The 17280-nt window shown below is 45.5% G+C and overlaps 1 protein-coding gene across 13 annotated transcripts in view; it reads right to left on the reverse strand.

The window, feature by feature from the left end:
- Positions 1-17280, reverse strand: part of UBE2H (ubiquitin conjugating enzyme E2 H) — a 37746-nt gene that overhangs the window by 16914 nt on the left and 3552 nt on the right. Inside the window, exons 1-9 of one of the 13 annotated variants that reach the window (XR_014932798.1) lie at positions 12758-12882; positions 10600-10809; positions 5155-5332; positions 4252-4335; positions 2309-3540; positions 1584-1673; positions 939-1110; positions 742-843; positions 233-307 (exon numbers count right to left, since the gene is read on the reverse strand). Coding sequence is in view for 8 of the 13 variants with exons in the window: in XM_085511459.1 (XP_085367585.1) it covers positions 233-307; positions 742-818; positions 3579-3677; positions 12876-12998; positions 13500-13575; positions 14736-14775 (490 nt within the window). In the remaining 5 variants the exon portion in view is untranslated. The other 12 variants (XR_014932799.1, XM_085511464.1, XM_085511484.1 and 9 more) reach the window with 12 other exon arrangements.

Raw genomic sequence — 17280 nt, forward strand, 5'->3', positions numbered from 1 at the left:
CTCAAGGACAAAGACACGGGGATACGAACGTTTCCTTATCAAACTTCCTATTTGCTCTCCATAGTTAAACAGGTCCAACCAGTCTGGCCAGCTGCAATTCCTGTGCTGATATAAGTCCCTGCTTCTATATTCTTCCACACAGGCATCACCTTGTCCAAGAGGACAACAGCTTCAGCCCCTGCCTTTGTTCCCATGCCCTTCAAGGTTCAGACAGAAAGCAATTATTGGTTACCTATAGACGGGGATTTGAAGGGGTATTTATCAGGAAGGTCGACTCTAACTTTCCATACTCCACCTTCATATGGTGCTGGCAAGGAAAGAAACACGGTTATTAGACATGATTCGTAACTCAGGAGAGAATAAATAGAGCAACAGCAATAAATAAAACACATCTTTGGAGGAACACTCGGTCCCACCAGAGGGTGAGGTTTCACATTGAACTTCCTATGGTAAAAGCCTTCTGCCTGTACTATCTCACAAGAAATACTTGATTTTAACTTAACACTGCAGAAGATCTCTGCATAAAGGCCCAAGAGCCTTATTCTAAGCAGAGAGTTTGGAATAAGCTACTTAACTTTAGAGATGTTGCTAAATTAAGGCGTGCTGGAGACCTGACTTGTAATCTAGTCAATGGAAAAGCCACCCATCATTACCAACCCCACAAACATTCAGATGATGGTGATGCAAAATCTAAGCCAGGTCTGGAAGTGTTTTCATAGAAGAGATGGGTCATGTACTTACTTCCTTGTGGTCCATAAAACTTCACGACGAATTCATTGAGTCCTCCTAAGATCGTGACCTCGTGCTTGCTCTCAATCCTGATATATCAAGTAAAGGAAAACACTGAAGCAGAGAAACAAAACCCATCAACTCAAAGAGGAGTAACCTGCTGAAAACCTGCGAAGCCAAACAGTTTAAGCCCAAATATCCCAAAGTACCTGACAACATACAATTTGAGCATCCTGACACGCATTGCTCACGCTGGATGTTTATCCTCCTGCATGGATTAGAGAAGCAGAGCACTCCTCAATCCCTACTCTGACAAATGTGAGCGCTGATGAATTCCATTCTACTCGGCCGCCTTCAGCGCTGTCGGATGGCCTCCCACAGCTACGATGCAAATTACAGCAATCTTGTGTTAATTTGACTTGCAAGACCAAAAAAACTCAGTGTCTTTGGAGAGAAGGGTGAGATTCTAAGGCACCAGCACGGTGTTAAAAGAACAACGGTATTTTCCAACACCTAAAGCAAAGAATCAAAGTGCCAATGGTTTGGGAAGAAGTGAATGCAAACTGAAAGGTGAGAGATTTCCATTCCACGTAAGGCTCAGTTAAGACAATTAGCAGTGATATTTTGGCACCCAGGCCTGCTGAAGAATTCTGCTACCAATCAGGGTTAATGGATTGTGAATAATATCCTACAGTGATTACCTTTCATCAATAACCTTAATATGAATTACGAGGGAAGCGCTGGAAAAGACTGGGCAGGAAGAAATCAAAGGTTTACTGAACTTCAGATTGCTTCAGCTCTGCACCCCTGAGGCAACCCACCTCTGAGATACGGGGATGGCCATGAACACACACCTTACATGCTCCAAATGCATCAGGAACTGCCTGGGATCCATCAGCAGGAGCCAATAATCCCCATCACCAGCCACGATCCCACATTATGATCTATGGGAAGAGAACTTACTACACCTGGCTGTCACCCAGAGCAGCTCGCAGAGGGCAGATCAATACCTTTCCACCCCAAGTTCCCAAGTGGAACCCCAAGTTCCAGTGATTGGCCTGCTAAAAGCCAGATTTCTTTGCACATCCCTAAAGGATATCCTTCCACATCAGCAATGCATCTTAAACACAGTCTGAGTTCCTTTGAAAACACAAGCACTTGTCTAATGGACAACCACTCCACGTTCAGGAAGGGGCTCTTTCACAAACCCTTTGTGTGTGATGATGCCCAAGAGTGAAACATTTACTACTGAAGTATGTTAACACTTATGGCAGCTTTGCAGATCAAGTTAAATACAAATGGTTTTAGTTAGGACTAAATCAAGTACCACTTAATAAAAAACAGCTCTCCAAGCCTGATCTTCAGAGCAAATTCTTGAGCAGCTGCAGCATGAGTGTTATTCAGCTGCACAAGTTAATGCTGACCATAAATAAGAGTTTTCTGTACTGAGACTCGAGTCCAAGTTAAAAAACCTATGAACAAGTGATGCAGTGCCATGTTTGATTGTTCTCCCTGTTGTGATGAGGCCCTAAAATCCCAATTAGTAAGAAGAAAACACAGAGATATGGCATTTGGGTACCTGGTTTAGTGTGTGTGGTGGGGATGGGTCTCCATGGTTGGACTAGATGGTCTCAGAGGTCTGAGATGGTCTCACAGCAGCTCCATGGTTATTCTTCCATCAGGGCAGATACAAGAGGTAGATGGGAGTCCTGGATGCAGATCTGTGCAAAGTCATCCCACGACTCCAAAAGACCATCAGCATTTATGGGGAAGACCACAAAATCCTCACCTTATAAAAGTCTGCTCTATTCAGATGAACTCCTCTGTGCCTAACAGTGTCTGTTGCTGCACTCGTTATGCAGATGAGCAGAAAAAGAACAATCAGTTAATGGAGAAAGGCTTTAATATTCTTGATTCCAGTGGCAATTCCTGCTGGTGTGAGCAGTCTGCCTTGTTTCCAGGACAGGACAAACAATGTTTGTATATTGGAGCAAGATCAGAGCTACGTAGCCAGCCTGCAACACATCCTATATGCTCAAACACTTCATAAAAATACAGAAATCTCTCTCAAAATTCTCAGTTTGCTCCTATAAATCCAGGCAACTAATGGGCACCCTATCACCTATGTATACTGCTTTGACTTTGTGACAAACACAGTGTAAAAGATGGGAGGGAAGAGCACAATATGGACACAAGCTCCTGTTGCTGGTGGATAAGGATTTCATCAACATTACCTTAAGACCACTGCAACCAGGAGGGAGTCCTGAGGACCTAAAGACAAATGATCTCAGCCCCATGTCTGTTAAGGGAGTTTTCAGTATGTGCTGAAAATATTTATGCGATGACATGGAAAGCAAAGCCTATGTTCAAATATCAGTTCAGAAGAGGTTGCTAGGAGAGAGACAAAAGGGAGCTTTTCCTGCAGCTGATTACAGGCTCCCTATACAGTGCCTGAAACATGCCAGAAGCGCAAAGGCCAACTGTGCTACCTATTAGCATTACAGTAACATCCAGAGCCCCCTATCAAGATCAAGGCTCCATTGTTCAGGGGGTTGAGCTTGTAGGAAATCGTCGCTTTGGTCAGAATCAGAACTGATTTACAGCATTTTGTCCCAAAGTAGAATAGGCAAAAAGAGAAACCCAACCCAATCACACAAAACCTTTCAAATCTGGAGGGTTAGAGGCTGACCGAGCACGCCAGAAATAGCCCCAGTGCTGTGGGTTTGCCTCTCACAGGGTCAAGTTCCCATTCCCTCATCCTCTCACGTGGCCTTGTGCGGGGCCACCCACTGCCATTGATCTGAAGCAATCCTGCAGGAATGAAAAGCTCTGTCAGGATATGAACTTACCCCCAGATCTCCCCCAAAATCCCAGATGCACGCTGTGGCCAACAGATGGCCAGTCTGCTTGCAGGGCTGAGTGGGTTTTTTCCTGGCAAACAATTGAGCCTATATAAAAATAAATAGTATTTCCACTATTAAATCGCCTTGAAATTCACCTCAGTTTGAAGCCTGGGCAAATCACTTCTCCAGCTACAAGTATTACACTGAAAATACTTTTGAGCAATCTGAGCATCCTGATTGAGCTGTAGACGCCTCTGTTTGTTGTTGGAGAGCTGGACTAGACAGCCCTTAAAGGTCTCTTTAAACTCAAACAATCTGAAAACCCCAGGCTGAACTCCAGGCTAACTGCAGTGAGATCATTAAAATCCATTGGTTTTCCCCCTGGGTTAGTGATCCTCACTGCCACAGCTTTCAGTGCTTCTTGGCACACAGCATATCTATTTCTGGTGCAAGTACACTGCAAGGCCAGGTTGGATGGGGCTCTGGGCTGCCTGGTCTGGTATTAAATGTGGAGGTTGGTGGCCCTGTACATGGCAGGGGGGTTGGAGCTTCATGATCCTTGGGGTCCCTTCCAACCCAAGCCATTCTGATTCTATGATACAGCGTATGAATTGTGATGGAGATATCCACAATGCTGTCAGGAAAGCACTGGGGCAATCTGCAGTTTGTCCTCACGCACCTGAGGCAAATCCAGATTCTCCTTTGCTTGTACTGGGTTTGTCTGAGAATCCCTCTGCTCTGGAAGGCAAAACTCACCTAAATCCTACAGCAGAGAGAAGAGGAAGAGCTCAACTCCAGCTACGCACCACTGATTAGTGAGCAATTCATTTGCATTTGGAGATGAGGAAGAACATGACACATACAAGCATCAGGCCCTCATGTTACCAGCTATTGTGAAGCAGGATGAAAAGATACACAGAGCCAAAGAAATAGCTTCTGATTTGTATCACAGCAGAGCTTTTCTGTGCTATATGGTCTGGTCAGTCCCAGGAGAATTATGATGGAAAGAAATTGCTTGAAACTGCGTGAGCACTGCTAAAGAAAGGTTGTATCATACAAGGAGAGAAGAAGCTGATGGACAAAGTTACTGAATGTGAAAGGAACCAGACCTGGTAGAAGGGATTCAGAATGAAGTGGAGCTATTGAAGGTCTGGAGGAAAGCCATGAGGATGCTCAGAGGGCTGGAGCACCTCTGCTATGAGAGCAGGATGAGGGACAGGAGGGCTTTCAGCCTGGAGAAGATTCTATGATCTTTAAGGTCCCTTCCAACCCAATCATTCCATAGTCTCTATGGTCCCTTCCAACCCAAACCATTCCAACATTCAATTGTCCTTAAGGTCCATTCCAACCCAAACCATTCTAATCCTTCTATGATATTTAAGCCTCCTTCCAACCCAACCCACAACTATAACACAACAGCAACATTCCCTCCACAAGCACCAGGAAATGAAGCTTATTCAAATCTAAATGAGAGAGGACACTGAACGAAGAGAATTTAAGTGCATTTAGTCTATAATAAGTACCTGTGATAAGTGAATTTTTTAAATGGATCCTAGTTGGAGATAACACTGGAAAAGGTTACCAAGCAGGTTGTGGATGCCCCATCCCTGCAGGCATTCAAGGCCAGGCTGGATGTGGCTCTGGGCAGCCTGGCCTGGTGGTTGGTGACCCATGCACATAACAGGGGGTGGAAACCAGATGATCATTGTGGTCTTTTTCAACCCAGGCCGTTCTATAACAGCTGGTTTGAAGATGACATCCTATCAGGAAGGAATAGCAAGGTAGACATAATGTAGATCAATGGTACAGGAACACAGACCCTTACAAAAGAGTTCCATACAGCAGCTCACCAGGCAGGAACAAAGGGAAATAAATGGGTACCTTGCACTCTCAGCCACCAAACCAGAGCCACTGCACAGCACAGAATTCAACACGCTGACATCCACAGCCACAGGAGAAACCAAAGTCACATCCAGAAGCCCTGAAGGCAGCAGTGTTAATTTACATGGCCACACACCTGCCCCAGAGCTGAGCCATGAGATATGTTTGCATTGCCACGGCTTCCATCAAGAGAAGTTTGTTACTATGGAGATTGTACATAGTGGTGGAACGGAGCATTTAACGCACGAATAATAATCAAACTTCTCAAACAAGCCAGAAATTTCAAGTGCATTTGGAGTGAAACAGCAGAAGGGGAGAAAACAAAACCGTTTCTTTTTCCAGTTGGGCTCAGTACAGTTGATTACCTTTCTCTGAGAGAATTTAAGATGCTGTAAAACCACAGAATGGAGAGCCTGGCTCCCAACATGTGCTACACCTGATACCACATCTAAGATTTAACCACGGGTCAGATGGGCATTTAACAAGAATATATCAGCTCTCCTGAAAGCAGGAGGCTTCTCATACGTTCCTGCAGTTACAATACATCACTTTTGGCTTCCCAAAGACATAAGTGTTCTAAGAATATTCCTTTCCCACAAGTGAAGCTTTCTGTAGGCTTTACCAACATGTTGTGTTTTTTTTTTTCCACTCCAAGAAACCTACACAGTCATTTAGAAACTGCCACCTCGGTAACAGCAGCATATATATATACATATATATACACACAATATCTCACCGGCTGCAAAGCCCCTGGGACACGACATGTTTGTAGTCAACACAGACAGATGCAGAGGAGGTCAGCAGCTGAGCTACTGCAAGAGCTTTCATTTATGAGAAATCCAGAAATAGATCTCAAGCTTTTGATTCTGAATGAGATGAAAAGCTTCATGGGGGGGGAGGGAGGAAAAGTGTCAAAGCAAATCTTTTTCTTCTGGTAAACTCAGATTCAACTGGGTTGAATTTGAAGATGCTTTGACACTGGACAGTTACCTGTTCTACTCAGAGCTATATTGGGTTGAATTGGAAGATGCTTTGACGCTGGACAGTTCCCTGTTCTGGAAGTGGAATCCTCTTTGCTCCCCTTTATAAGAAATGAAAGTGAGGAGAATTGTTGTAAAAGACACTTCACAATGGGATGCCTCCTACAAATATCCCAAAGTCTTCTTCCAACCCTACACCAGCATATGCGAAGAGCACACAGATACAGCCCACAATGTATTTCTTGCTCATCAGGGTCACATCTGCATGGCTTGGGTTTTTTTGTTAATAGTTTTTAAAGTGTTTTGCAAATGATTAAACCTCCATCTTTAGAACTGAGGCAGCAACACCCATTCACAACAACAGGCAGAACGAGCTGTGTTTGAATTGTAAACTGAAACACCGAAGTGGATGGGGATCGGAACAAGGGGTAGGAACCTTCCAACTCAAGCCAACTCAATGATCCTATGACCTCACGTAATATAGGGGAAGAGCCACAGTGTGGCTTCAAGCTGGGTTTCCTACCTCCTCTTAACAGCCCAATCTGAAGTAACAAATGATGCCCCTCCAGACCCATGTGCTTGTTTCGGGGCACATCACACCGTGACACCTGTGGATTTCTGTTCCTTCTTTACTAGAAACGCATGTTTTTTCAAGAACAAAATCAGTTTTGCTCTTCCTTTTCAGCAGACAACGCACAGTGACTCACGAAAAACCATAGGAAAAACCATCCATAGGAAAAACCTATGGGATGAACAACACCCATGGGGCTGCCCACTTATTATCAGCACAATTCATTTTGCCTAGGTATGTCCATTAACTCAATACCATCATTAAGGGGCCTGCTGATTCAGCATCCACATCACATAAAGGCACATCTGAAATATTGCATCTGAAGTTCATAGAATCATAGAATGGCCTGGGTTGAAAAGGACCACAATGATTATCCAGTTCCAACCCCTTGCTATGTACAGGGTCGCCAACCAGCAGCCCAGGCTGCCCAGAGCCACATCCAGCCTGGCCTTGAATGCCTGCAGGGATGGGATTGTAACATCCTGAATGAAGTCTTTACAACTCTAAAGAAAAAAAGATATCTCAGGAAAACATATTCTAGAGGAGCAGCTCAAATGGTACTTTCCATACACAAACAGTATCTGGGTTTTTACACCAAACAAATGACCTAGAGGTTAGAAAGGAAGTTTTGGACACCTAGATCTGAACTGGTAGAGTTATGACAACTGCAGTTTCCAACACAGAGCAGACAGTGTTTGCTCTCAGACCAAAGAAAGGGATTTAGGAATGAGCACCTTTCAGACCTTGGCTACACACAGCAATCAAAGTTTGCAGATGCTGTTTTCTTTCTTTCCAGGTCATCTATAATAAAAAAAAGGTAAAAATATCAAGTAAAATGCAATGTACCACGAAACGACTTCAGCTGTGCTTAAAGAAAAGGTGTAGGAGCTTCAGTTTAGCACACAAATACCTACAGCAACCCAACACACCACTGTCACCTCTATTAAACCACTTCCTCATATTCTTAGCATTCAGTGGAACACTGTAGTGCTTCCTCTGCAGATCCCATAGATACTTGGAAGGTCCCAATGCACACAGATGAGATGCACAGTGATTTTGCCCTACTTTTTCAATCTATGTGGTCACCCGTATTTAGGGGTTTTGTTCATAAAAATGTTCATAAAGACCTCAGCTTTCAGGTTGGATATGAGGAAAATTCTTCTCTGAAAGAGTGGTGAGGCAATGGAACAAACTGCCCAGGGAGGGGGTGGAGTTGCCATCCCTGGATGTGAAGGCACAGATGGACATGGTGGGAGTGGGATGGGGTTGGACTTGGTGACCTTAGAGGTCTTTTCCAACCTTAATGATTCCGTGATTCCGCATCCGGTCTCGAAGCTGAGGCTAAGTCAGGTCAACTTCCAATAAACAACAATAGAGACATACTCCAAGGTTAAGCACGGGGTCCAGTCACGCCATTTCCCAACCATCAAGTCACTAAGCATAACCATAGCACAACTTCATTGGATAGTGGCCAAACCACCTGCAAAGAGTTCACTTCGTTTTTCACCCTTGGAAATTTAGGAAATCAGTTCGATGCTTCAGCCAGCCTCGCAGCAATCCCTCTCATATCCAATTCTTGGTAGAAAAGCTGATGATAGGAACTTAAATCCTCATCTCTTTAATGAGCATTTGTAAAAGTCCGGAGCTCTTCGAAGGGTTTTTTGACCTTTCCCAAAGGATTAACTGTAAAGGATTTTCCTGGCGTTTAAGGTCTGAAGATACGTTGTGTTCGAGAGGAAGACATGAAAAAGCAATGCTCAGAGCTTAACAATGATCCCCACACCAGCTTCCTTGTGCAGCAGAAAGGCAAGCTTTTAGGGACAGCAAAGAGGTTGCCAAGGAAGAATCCAACAAAGCATTTGGGCCTTTGTTCAGGGCTGTGAATACAGCAGCAAGTTCCAGCTCAACAGCTACCAATAAGACCTCATGGGCACCTGGAACAGGGGGTGCTTTGGTGCTGGGAACCCCTCCATGTTGCACTGGGTTACATGAAATACCTTCTCTTTAATGCCTTGCAGAGTGAGTCTTGGGTTTGGCAGCTGCAGGAGCAAAACCACGGCACCCAGGCTGGCCCTCAGCAAGTCAAATCCCCATCTCAGCCTCTTGCAGGGGTACATCAAAGCTGCTTTGGCACCACCACAATAGCAGGAAGGGAAAAAGGTGTTGTTTGTTTTTGTTGGTTTGTTTCTTTTTTATAAACAGAAGCGCAGCCAGCAGAACCAGCAGCCGGCGTTGCTAAAAGCATTAGGAACATACAGTCCTCAGTGCTTTGAGCAGGCAGTTTCCTCTGAAACAACCTCCCTGAGCCTGGGGGGAAAGCAAGAGCTTTCTCCAGCGGCATTTGGGAGGTGCTTTCCCCTCTGATAATCTCAGAGCACTTGGGGGTAAGCAGTCCCCGTGTCTCTCATCCTAAAGCACAAAGTCCATTTTGGGATGGGCAAACACAAACTCACCCTGCCCTGCTTCCCCAGGTCAGGAGCACATCATCCAGCCCCCTTGTTTCCAAGCCAAGAGCCTGTCCTAGTCCATCTGTCCAAGCTTAATTATCTCCTTCTCTCCCAATTCCCTAACGAGAGTCACATCAGTTAAGCAGAGACAAGAGCCTGGGGGGGTTATACAAATGAACCATCCCAATTTATGTCCGTGGATTTCTGATTGCCAGGGGACAAGAGCTTGCCTCGAGCTATTCCCTGCAGGAGCAGCAATACCTGAAAGTTTGTCACGTGGCTGATAAAAGCAGTTCATTTTAAAATGAACTCTGTAATCGAGTTTTGCACGCATCATCGTAATACAAGCCATTCTATCAAAACAAATGCTATTGTTGGCCCACTGCGATTCCGAGCTCTTAGACCATTCCTGAGCTTTGGAAAGCAAAGGCAAAGATTTCTTATAATTAGTTAAAATTCAGCTGAAACAGAAGATTCCTTGACATCATCTGTTTGAGTCATCATTATAGAAGGGACAAAGGAACACCACCGCACTAAGAACTAATTAACACAGTTCAGTCGTTAGCGGTGCAGCTGCCTGAAAAGTGGGATTTTGTCACCGAGTTTGAAGTGTCTCCTCCTTCAAATGAAGGGCTGATAAAAAACCCCCAAAGCTGGCAATGCCACAGAACAAAAAGCCCAGCATTGACCTCTGCCAGATGCTCTGAATTACAGGTGACCTCCAGCAGACCCAGCGAGACTTTCAAAGCCACACATTTATCGCAGCCTCCTTTCATAGATCAGAATGAAGACAACTTGACACACTCGAAGCCGGTTTTGATGACAATATTTCTAATCCACACGCACACACAAGAAAGAAAAAAAAACCCCAACCCTAATGAACCAACGTGCTGCTGCAAACAATCAGAACCCAGAAACGACTGATGAAGTTAAAATACAGAACAGCTTGGGACTGCACAACCAGCACATCACTCTCAGCAGGGCTGAAACTTCCCACTGTGCTGTCAGCAGAAGTATTATTCTTCCCCCCTTCCTTTGCTCCTGACTATTTTAGCAGAGATGTGGGGCTTGAAAGAGCAGATGGTTGGGGATGTTTTTTGCTTCAGGTGCCCCAGGTGTGAGCTGTTCCCCCCCAGACTGGCACACACCTTCAGGAGCATTGAAATGTGGCTGTGGATGCAGCTGGATGATAAACCATCGGGTTTCTCCTCCCAGGGAAGCGTCACTGGCAACCCAGACAAGGATTCAAAGCAATAATCCGTGAGGTGAAAAGCTCCAGATCCTATTACTGTGCTCTTCCCTTCTTCTGCTTCATACGTTGTCACTGAGCAACTCCGCAAGCAAGTCTTGGCGGTGCTCTGTGGGATTCAGAACAGAAAAGGGGTGGAGAATCTCATCCCTCACCTTTAAGAGATGTACGAGGAGTTGTAGGGCAGTTGTAGGGAAACTGTAAGGCAGGAGCTGGATGCAAAGCCTCACACTTGTGGCTCATCTGCTAAATTTAGCCCCGTCTGGCAATGACCTAAAAACGGCTGATGTGGGTTTCTGTGACTCATGTGACAGCCTGGTCAGCTCCATTCAGGTCTAGTGAGAAGGACGTGAGTGCTGCAGAGCCTTTGTAGCTCCTGGGTGACTTCAGAAAGGAATGGTGAGAAGCAGTTATCAATTCCAACCCAAAAGCAGTGGCACGGATTGAGCCCAGCAGCTTCGGCTTCTGATCTGCTGATCCATCCTGCATCTTGTTGAAGAATGAAGGGACATCTCCTGCTGGAAGCTCTTTGGGAAGGAATGTAAAAGCCTTCAAAGCTGGCAGTGGGCTCTCCTAGCATTCAGCAGTAGATTCCCAGTTATTAGAAATAAAAGCCATAGGGGATTACAAAGCTTTCATGTCTCACAATGCTTCTTGTACCACTCAAGCCTACAGAAAGCTTCTGAGAATAAACTGGCCTAACTAACGTTGGGCTTCAGGGAGGAAGCAAAGAAAGTGACTTTGGGAGCCACTAAAAGGCAGGAAGGACAATTTAAGGGCTCAGTAACCTGGATGTATTCAGAGGCTCTGAAAAAAAACAACAACCAACCAGCAATAAAACCACAAAAAAGCCCTAATGCAGCCTGCAGAATCCAGTTACACCCCAGCCAGGCTGCACAGGAAGCTCTTGCAAGCAGGCAAAATGAAGTCCAAAAAAGGAAACGACATCAAACCACGCAATACTCTTTTAGTAGAGGAGTAAAACTTTTGGTTGTGACAAGAGACATCAGGGCAGACCTAAAGCAGTTCCTCATCGATCCCTACAGCCAACTCCAGTTAAAAGCAAAAGGAAGACTAAGAAGCATAGGAAGCACTGAGACCATATGTAGAGGTGCAAAAAGTGCTTGGGATCTCCCAAGGCACCTTTGCACAAGTCTGAAATTGCTCTCTGCACAACTAACCCCACAGAACACGTTTCTGGGTATGACTAAGCAGGCGTAACACACAGATCTTTGCTTAACCTGCAGTATTTTTCCCCCATGCATCATGCTGAAGCGATGAAAGGTTCTCCTTTTTACAACAAAAATCACCCTGTAAAGGTGATCCTGAGCACCTCACTGTAAAGCAGCTCAGGTTTACAATAGAATCATCACAGAATGGCTTGGGTTGGAAGGGACCTCAAGGATCACGAAGCTCCAACTCCTCTGCCACAGGCAGGGTCACCAGCCTCTACATTTCATACCAGCCCAGGCTGCCCAGGGCTCCATCCAACCTGGCCTTGAACATCTCCATGGATGGATGGGGCACCCACAACCTCTCTGGGCAGCCTGTACATAATACATGTATATCTTTTTCCCCATTTGGCACGATGCAAATCTCATGACCCTGGGGAAATTCAACTGCTAATCAAAATGGGGCTTATGGGTTCACTTGCTGAAGCCATAGGGATATACTTCTTCAGGTTTGCACAACTAGAGCTGTGGGATTCCCCCTGTTCTTCTCACTGGCCTTTGGGTAAGTTAACAGAGCGTGGCTATTTGCTGGTGAACTCTCATCCTTCTTGGCCCAAACACCACGTGTATAAACTTACCTTTACCTTCTGCTCACATCAAACAAAAGAACACACGGCAGAAACAAAGAAGTAAAACATAAAACACAACCTAACGTAACTTTCTCACCAGCTACAAGCAAGCCAGAATCTGTTTTAACCCAATGCCAGGCACACGAGCTCATTAGTGCCCACAATCCTAAAAAAGCAAGCAGCAGCTCATAGCAGGACACTTCCCTGCACGGTCTGCATGGGACAGAGGAGGGTGAGCTGACACCTCGGTGCATACCTTCCCTTTCAAGGAACACAGGCTCTGGTGCTGCATTACAAGGATCTGATTTCGGACATCTCAACTCCTGTACTGCCTATCACCGTTGTCGTGTTCTCCTTTTGGGATCTGAGCTTACCCCAATAACCACACGCGGATTCCTCTGCTTGCTGGGAGGATCGAGTTCCCCACCATGGCAGGCTGTTCAACAAAGTGCAGAGCGTTCTGCTCCCTTATTCCCACTGCTTTCCTCGTGGCAGGTCTTAAAGGGAAAAAGGAGGGAGTGCGCTGGGCAGCAACTGAAGAGCAGCCAGCATCACCGTGCTGAGTCACATCTGTTAGACTGAACATTTGTGCCTTTGCTCCTGGAAGGGCTCTTTCATTCCTCCAGTTTACAGTCTTATAAATTAGAGGATTACAAGGCAAGGCCATTCCCAAACTTCCACTGAAATTAGCTCAGGACATCTCCTTTCCCAACCCCCCCCCCTAAGTCATGGAGATGCTTTGGGAAGCATTGCACTGCCACATATCCCTGTACACAGGACCCCTCTGTCACAAATGACCTCAGCAGGAAAGCAGCCTGATTATTGTGAGGTTTAAAGCTTGTGCTACATGATACCATCCCTCGGTATTCGCATTCAGTTGGACTGGCTTTAAAGATTGGGGAGGGCAGGTCGGCCAGCTTGAATTAATGGCACTAGATGGGAGAAAAAACAGTTTTCATTTGGCTTCAAGCAGACAGGACACACTAAAAGGGCTTTACCTTCCACCTGCTCTGAAGTCTCCCACTAATGAAGTTTTGATTGAAGGCATCAGCCAGGAGATACCTCTCTCTGCCCCTAAAAAAGGAATCATCCCTCAAAATAAAACAGTTTGGGATCAGCCAGGACACGAGGACACATTTTGGATGGCATCTATCATTAACTCCTTCTATCACAAACTCCACATTGATTTCATGGTTCCATTCCACCACTGTTTAAAAGCATTGCTCTTGGTGCACATCTCCCAAGTTTAATTCTGAGTTTAAAAGAAAAACACATCAAGAAACCAACCCCAAACTCAACCAACTCTCCACACATTGAAAGCCAAATCTGATTCTTTGCAAAAGAAAATGACCTGGCTCCAAGCCATTCACAGCTGAATGAGCACAACTCAAAGGAGCAGCTTTATTTGTCCTTAAAACTGAGCCTCAGCTCTTATATCACATCCATGCCAGCCACCAAATATTAACTACACCTTGGTAGCGCTTTTCTAATCCTATTTAGATCCATAAAATTGAACTCTTTACAAAAGGTAAAGAACAATAAAAGGTTGGAAAGACCACTAAGGTCATCAAATCCAGCCATCAATCCATCACCACCACACCCACTAAGCCACGTTCCTAAACAGAATCATAGAGTCATGAATGCATTATGCTCCTGGAGGCATTCAAGGCCAGGCTGGATGGGATCCTGGGCAGCCTGATCTAGTGGTTGGCAACCCTGTCCATGGCAGTGGGGTTGGAAATAAATGATATTTTAAGGTCCCCTCCAATACAAGCCATACTATGATTTAAGTTGGAAAGACCACTAAGAGCATCCAGTCTAACCATGTCTACCTACACCCACCAAACCACATCCTTCAGTGCCACATCTACCCAGGGACACTTCAAAGAGCAACATCTCATTCGAGCTTCTATCAGTCCTGGTTTATGCTCTTATCAGAGCACACACAAAAAAAGTGGGTGTCTCATTGGACATTGTCCTCAGCCCCAATGCTTCATTTCACAGCTCTAAAACACGACCAGCCCCGCCACCATCGAGACGAATCAACATAACACCAACGGCCAAGAGACACCACAGCACCGAAGTTAATAATTCATCAGCTGTTTCAACATTGCATGTATTAGTTGACCATGCTAGAGGTCAGTCGAGGACATGGGTAACTGCTTTAGTGGCACACTTTTATGTTTTTTCCCCTTTTATATATAAAGAACAGCAGGCAGCTGAGAAAACCACACCTCCAAGGAAGTTTCTGCCCACACTCCAAGAGTCTCCCATCAAGACTTTAGGTTCCTTCCTCCTTCTTCTTCCAGTGACTTGGAGCTATCATAGAATTAATATGGTTAGAAAATAGCTCTAGGATCTTCCAGTCCAACCATTAACCATTCACCACCATGCCCACTAAATTACGTCCTAAAAAGAGTAACAGCATCGTTAAGCTTGAAAAAGACCACTGAGATCATCTTATCTGACCATCAGATCAACACCACCATGGCCCACTATCCTTGATAACAGCAAAATACCTATCCTATATATAATATCCTATAATCCTATCCTCAACCCCAATGGGTTTTAGCCCAAACCTGACTTCCCGGATTGCAGAAGCCTCTCTTAAGTGCACCCAAACTTAAGGTCACCTTTCAGCGCCACACTTTGCATGGGGGAGAATAGGCACTACTCATCCTCTCTCAGTTCCATGCATTCATGATGTGTCCCACCACCTCCTCTTACTCACCTCCACTCCAATATATCCTACCATGACACCATCATTAGAACAGGCCCAGAGCTGTTACCTGAGCAGTTCCCTGCCAGGAATGCAGCAGTGATTTGCACATCCATAATTCACATGTTGGTTCCCCCCCCCCCCCCCCCCCCCATAACCAGCCTCCCCCATCACTGCTCAAAGCCAGGTGAAAAAACCCACTGGAATATGGAAATAATGCAAAAATTTATCTAACAATCAACTGTCAGCTTTTAACCTCCACCTTCCACTGAAGGGATGACAAATGCCTCCAGGGTTGAGCCCCCTTAAGGAGCTTCAACTGTCATCAATGCAGCCTTTGCCTAACAAAAACGTTACAACATTCATTTCTAAGGGAGCATCAGGAAGAAAACAAGTCTACATCGGCTTCTTTGCTTTCCTGCCATGATCTGCATGTGGGATATATGGATGTGTTCTGCATTTTGCAGTTTTAAAGGGATTCAAGACAACAGGATACCAACAATGCTTCAGTTTGAGAACAACACAGACATACCCTCTAAGTGATCTGAAACAGGCGATGCCAAGAACATGAGCTATGAGTGTTTGGGCTTCGCTTTGAAGGCCGCATCAATTTGCTTTAGAGATGCAGTCCAGTGATTTAAGGCCACGGGACAGTTCTTGGAAGCTGTAACAATAACGAGAACAACAAAAAAATCTCAGCCCTGAATCCAGGATCAGCCCCAATTTGCAGAGAATCATTAGAGAAGACCCAAGAGGGAGTGAAATCACCTTTTTTCCAAGGACTGTAAATCCACCCTCAATCTCAGGCAGATCATGATGAGGGGGACTGGAAGATGACAGGGACTGGAGATGACGATATCACGTTTCCCTATGGGTGGCCAAAAGGACTGAGCAGGAACAGGATGGGAAAGAACCTGGCAGAACCTCAGCACGGATCTCCTTAGTGACAAATAAGCAGCTGCATGTACTTCCCTGGAACAGCCAAACAGTCCTCAAAACCACATCAGCATCGAGGAGCAATTTGAAGCATCCCAAAAAGGCAGAGAAAGAAACAGGAATGAATGGTAAGAAAAAAGCAGCAGTGAGAGGGTGGTGGTTATGGCAGCAATAAAAGGGACTCTCGTTGCTTTGCATGGGATGCAGCAGGAGATCCAGCACTGGGGGGAAAGAATGAGATCCAGCATTTTCTGGTGGAGGGCAGCGTGCCCACAGCACTGGGCATGCAGGTTGGCTGACCTACAAGAAAGCAGAGGGGGCAAAGTCGTGTGATTCTGTGCTCATGACAGCTTTGTTTGGGTGAGGAGAAACAAAAGAACAGCGGCTGTGCGTTCGTTATTCCAGAAATACACAGACAAAACCCACGGGGAAATGGAGGGAGTGAAAAGAGAAGAGCTGAGCACACACAATAAGACACACAATGAAGGTTGGACTCCTATATGCACACCCAGGTATATCAGCCACGTTCAGTATTCAAACATGGTGTTCAGCAAACTGTGCCAAAATAACATCCAGGACAGCCAAGCAGAAAATCCAGACACCTCTCTGTCTGCATCACATCACTTCTGATTTAAGCAGACAGCAGAATGGACAGCTATGGGGCTGGAAACCACCCCATACAGCAGCCCTTTAACCATGGGCACTCTCCTACCTTAACAACAACCTGTTCTGTTTATCCTGGCTGTGACTGCAATTCAATCACGCTTTAGGAAGGGCACTGAGTACCAACAGGTGCTGAGAAATGCAACCAGCAATCACTGCACACTGGGCTGCTTTCAGATCTTCCCTCCCTAATTAAGCTTGCTGTTGCCCAATTCCTGCTGCTTTAAAAATTAACAAGACGGTTTAAGGAGAAAAGTTTGTCCAGGCTCTTATTTGAAGCACTTTGGTTTTGCTTTTGCAGGAGTAAGACAGAGGGATCCACAAAGGGAAGGAGAATTGTATGTGTTTTGGGGGGTGCTTATGGGTCTGCTGCAGGCATACAGTTGTTCTTATACAGCTCCTGCCCCTGCTAGAGCCTTTGTGGGCATAATTATGCAGACCTTATGATCCACCCCACAAAG

Source organism: Coturnix japonica, chromosome 1, assembly GCF_054131305.1.
Source record: "Coturnix japonica strain WE chromosome 1, WE-NBRP24, whole genome shotgun sequence".
Taxonomy (NCBI): domain Eukaryota; kingdom Metazoa; phylum Chordata; class Aves; order Galliformes; family Phasianidae; genus Coturnix; species Coturnix japonica.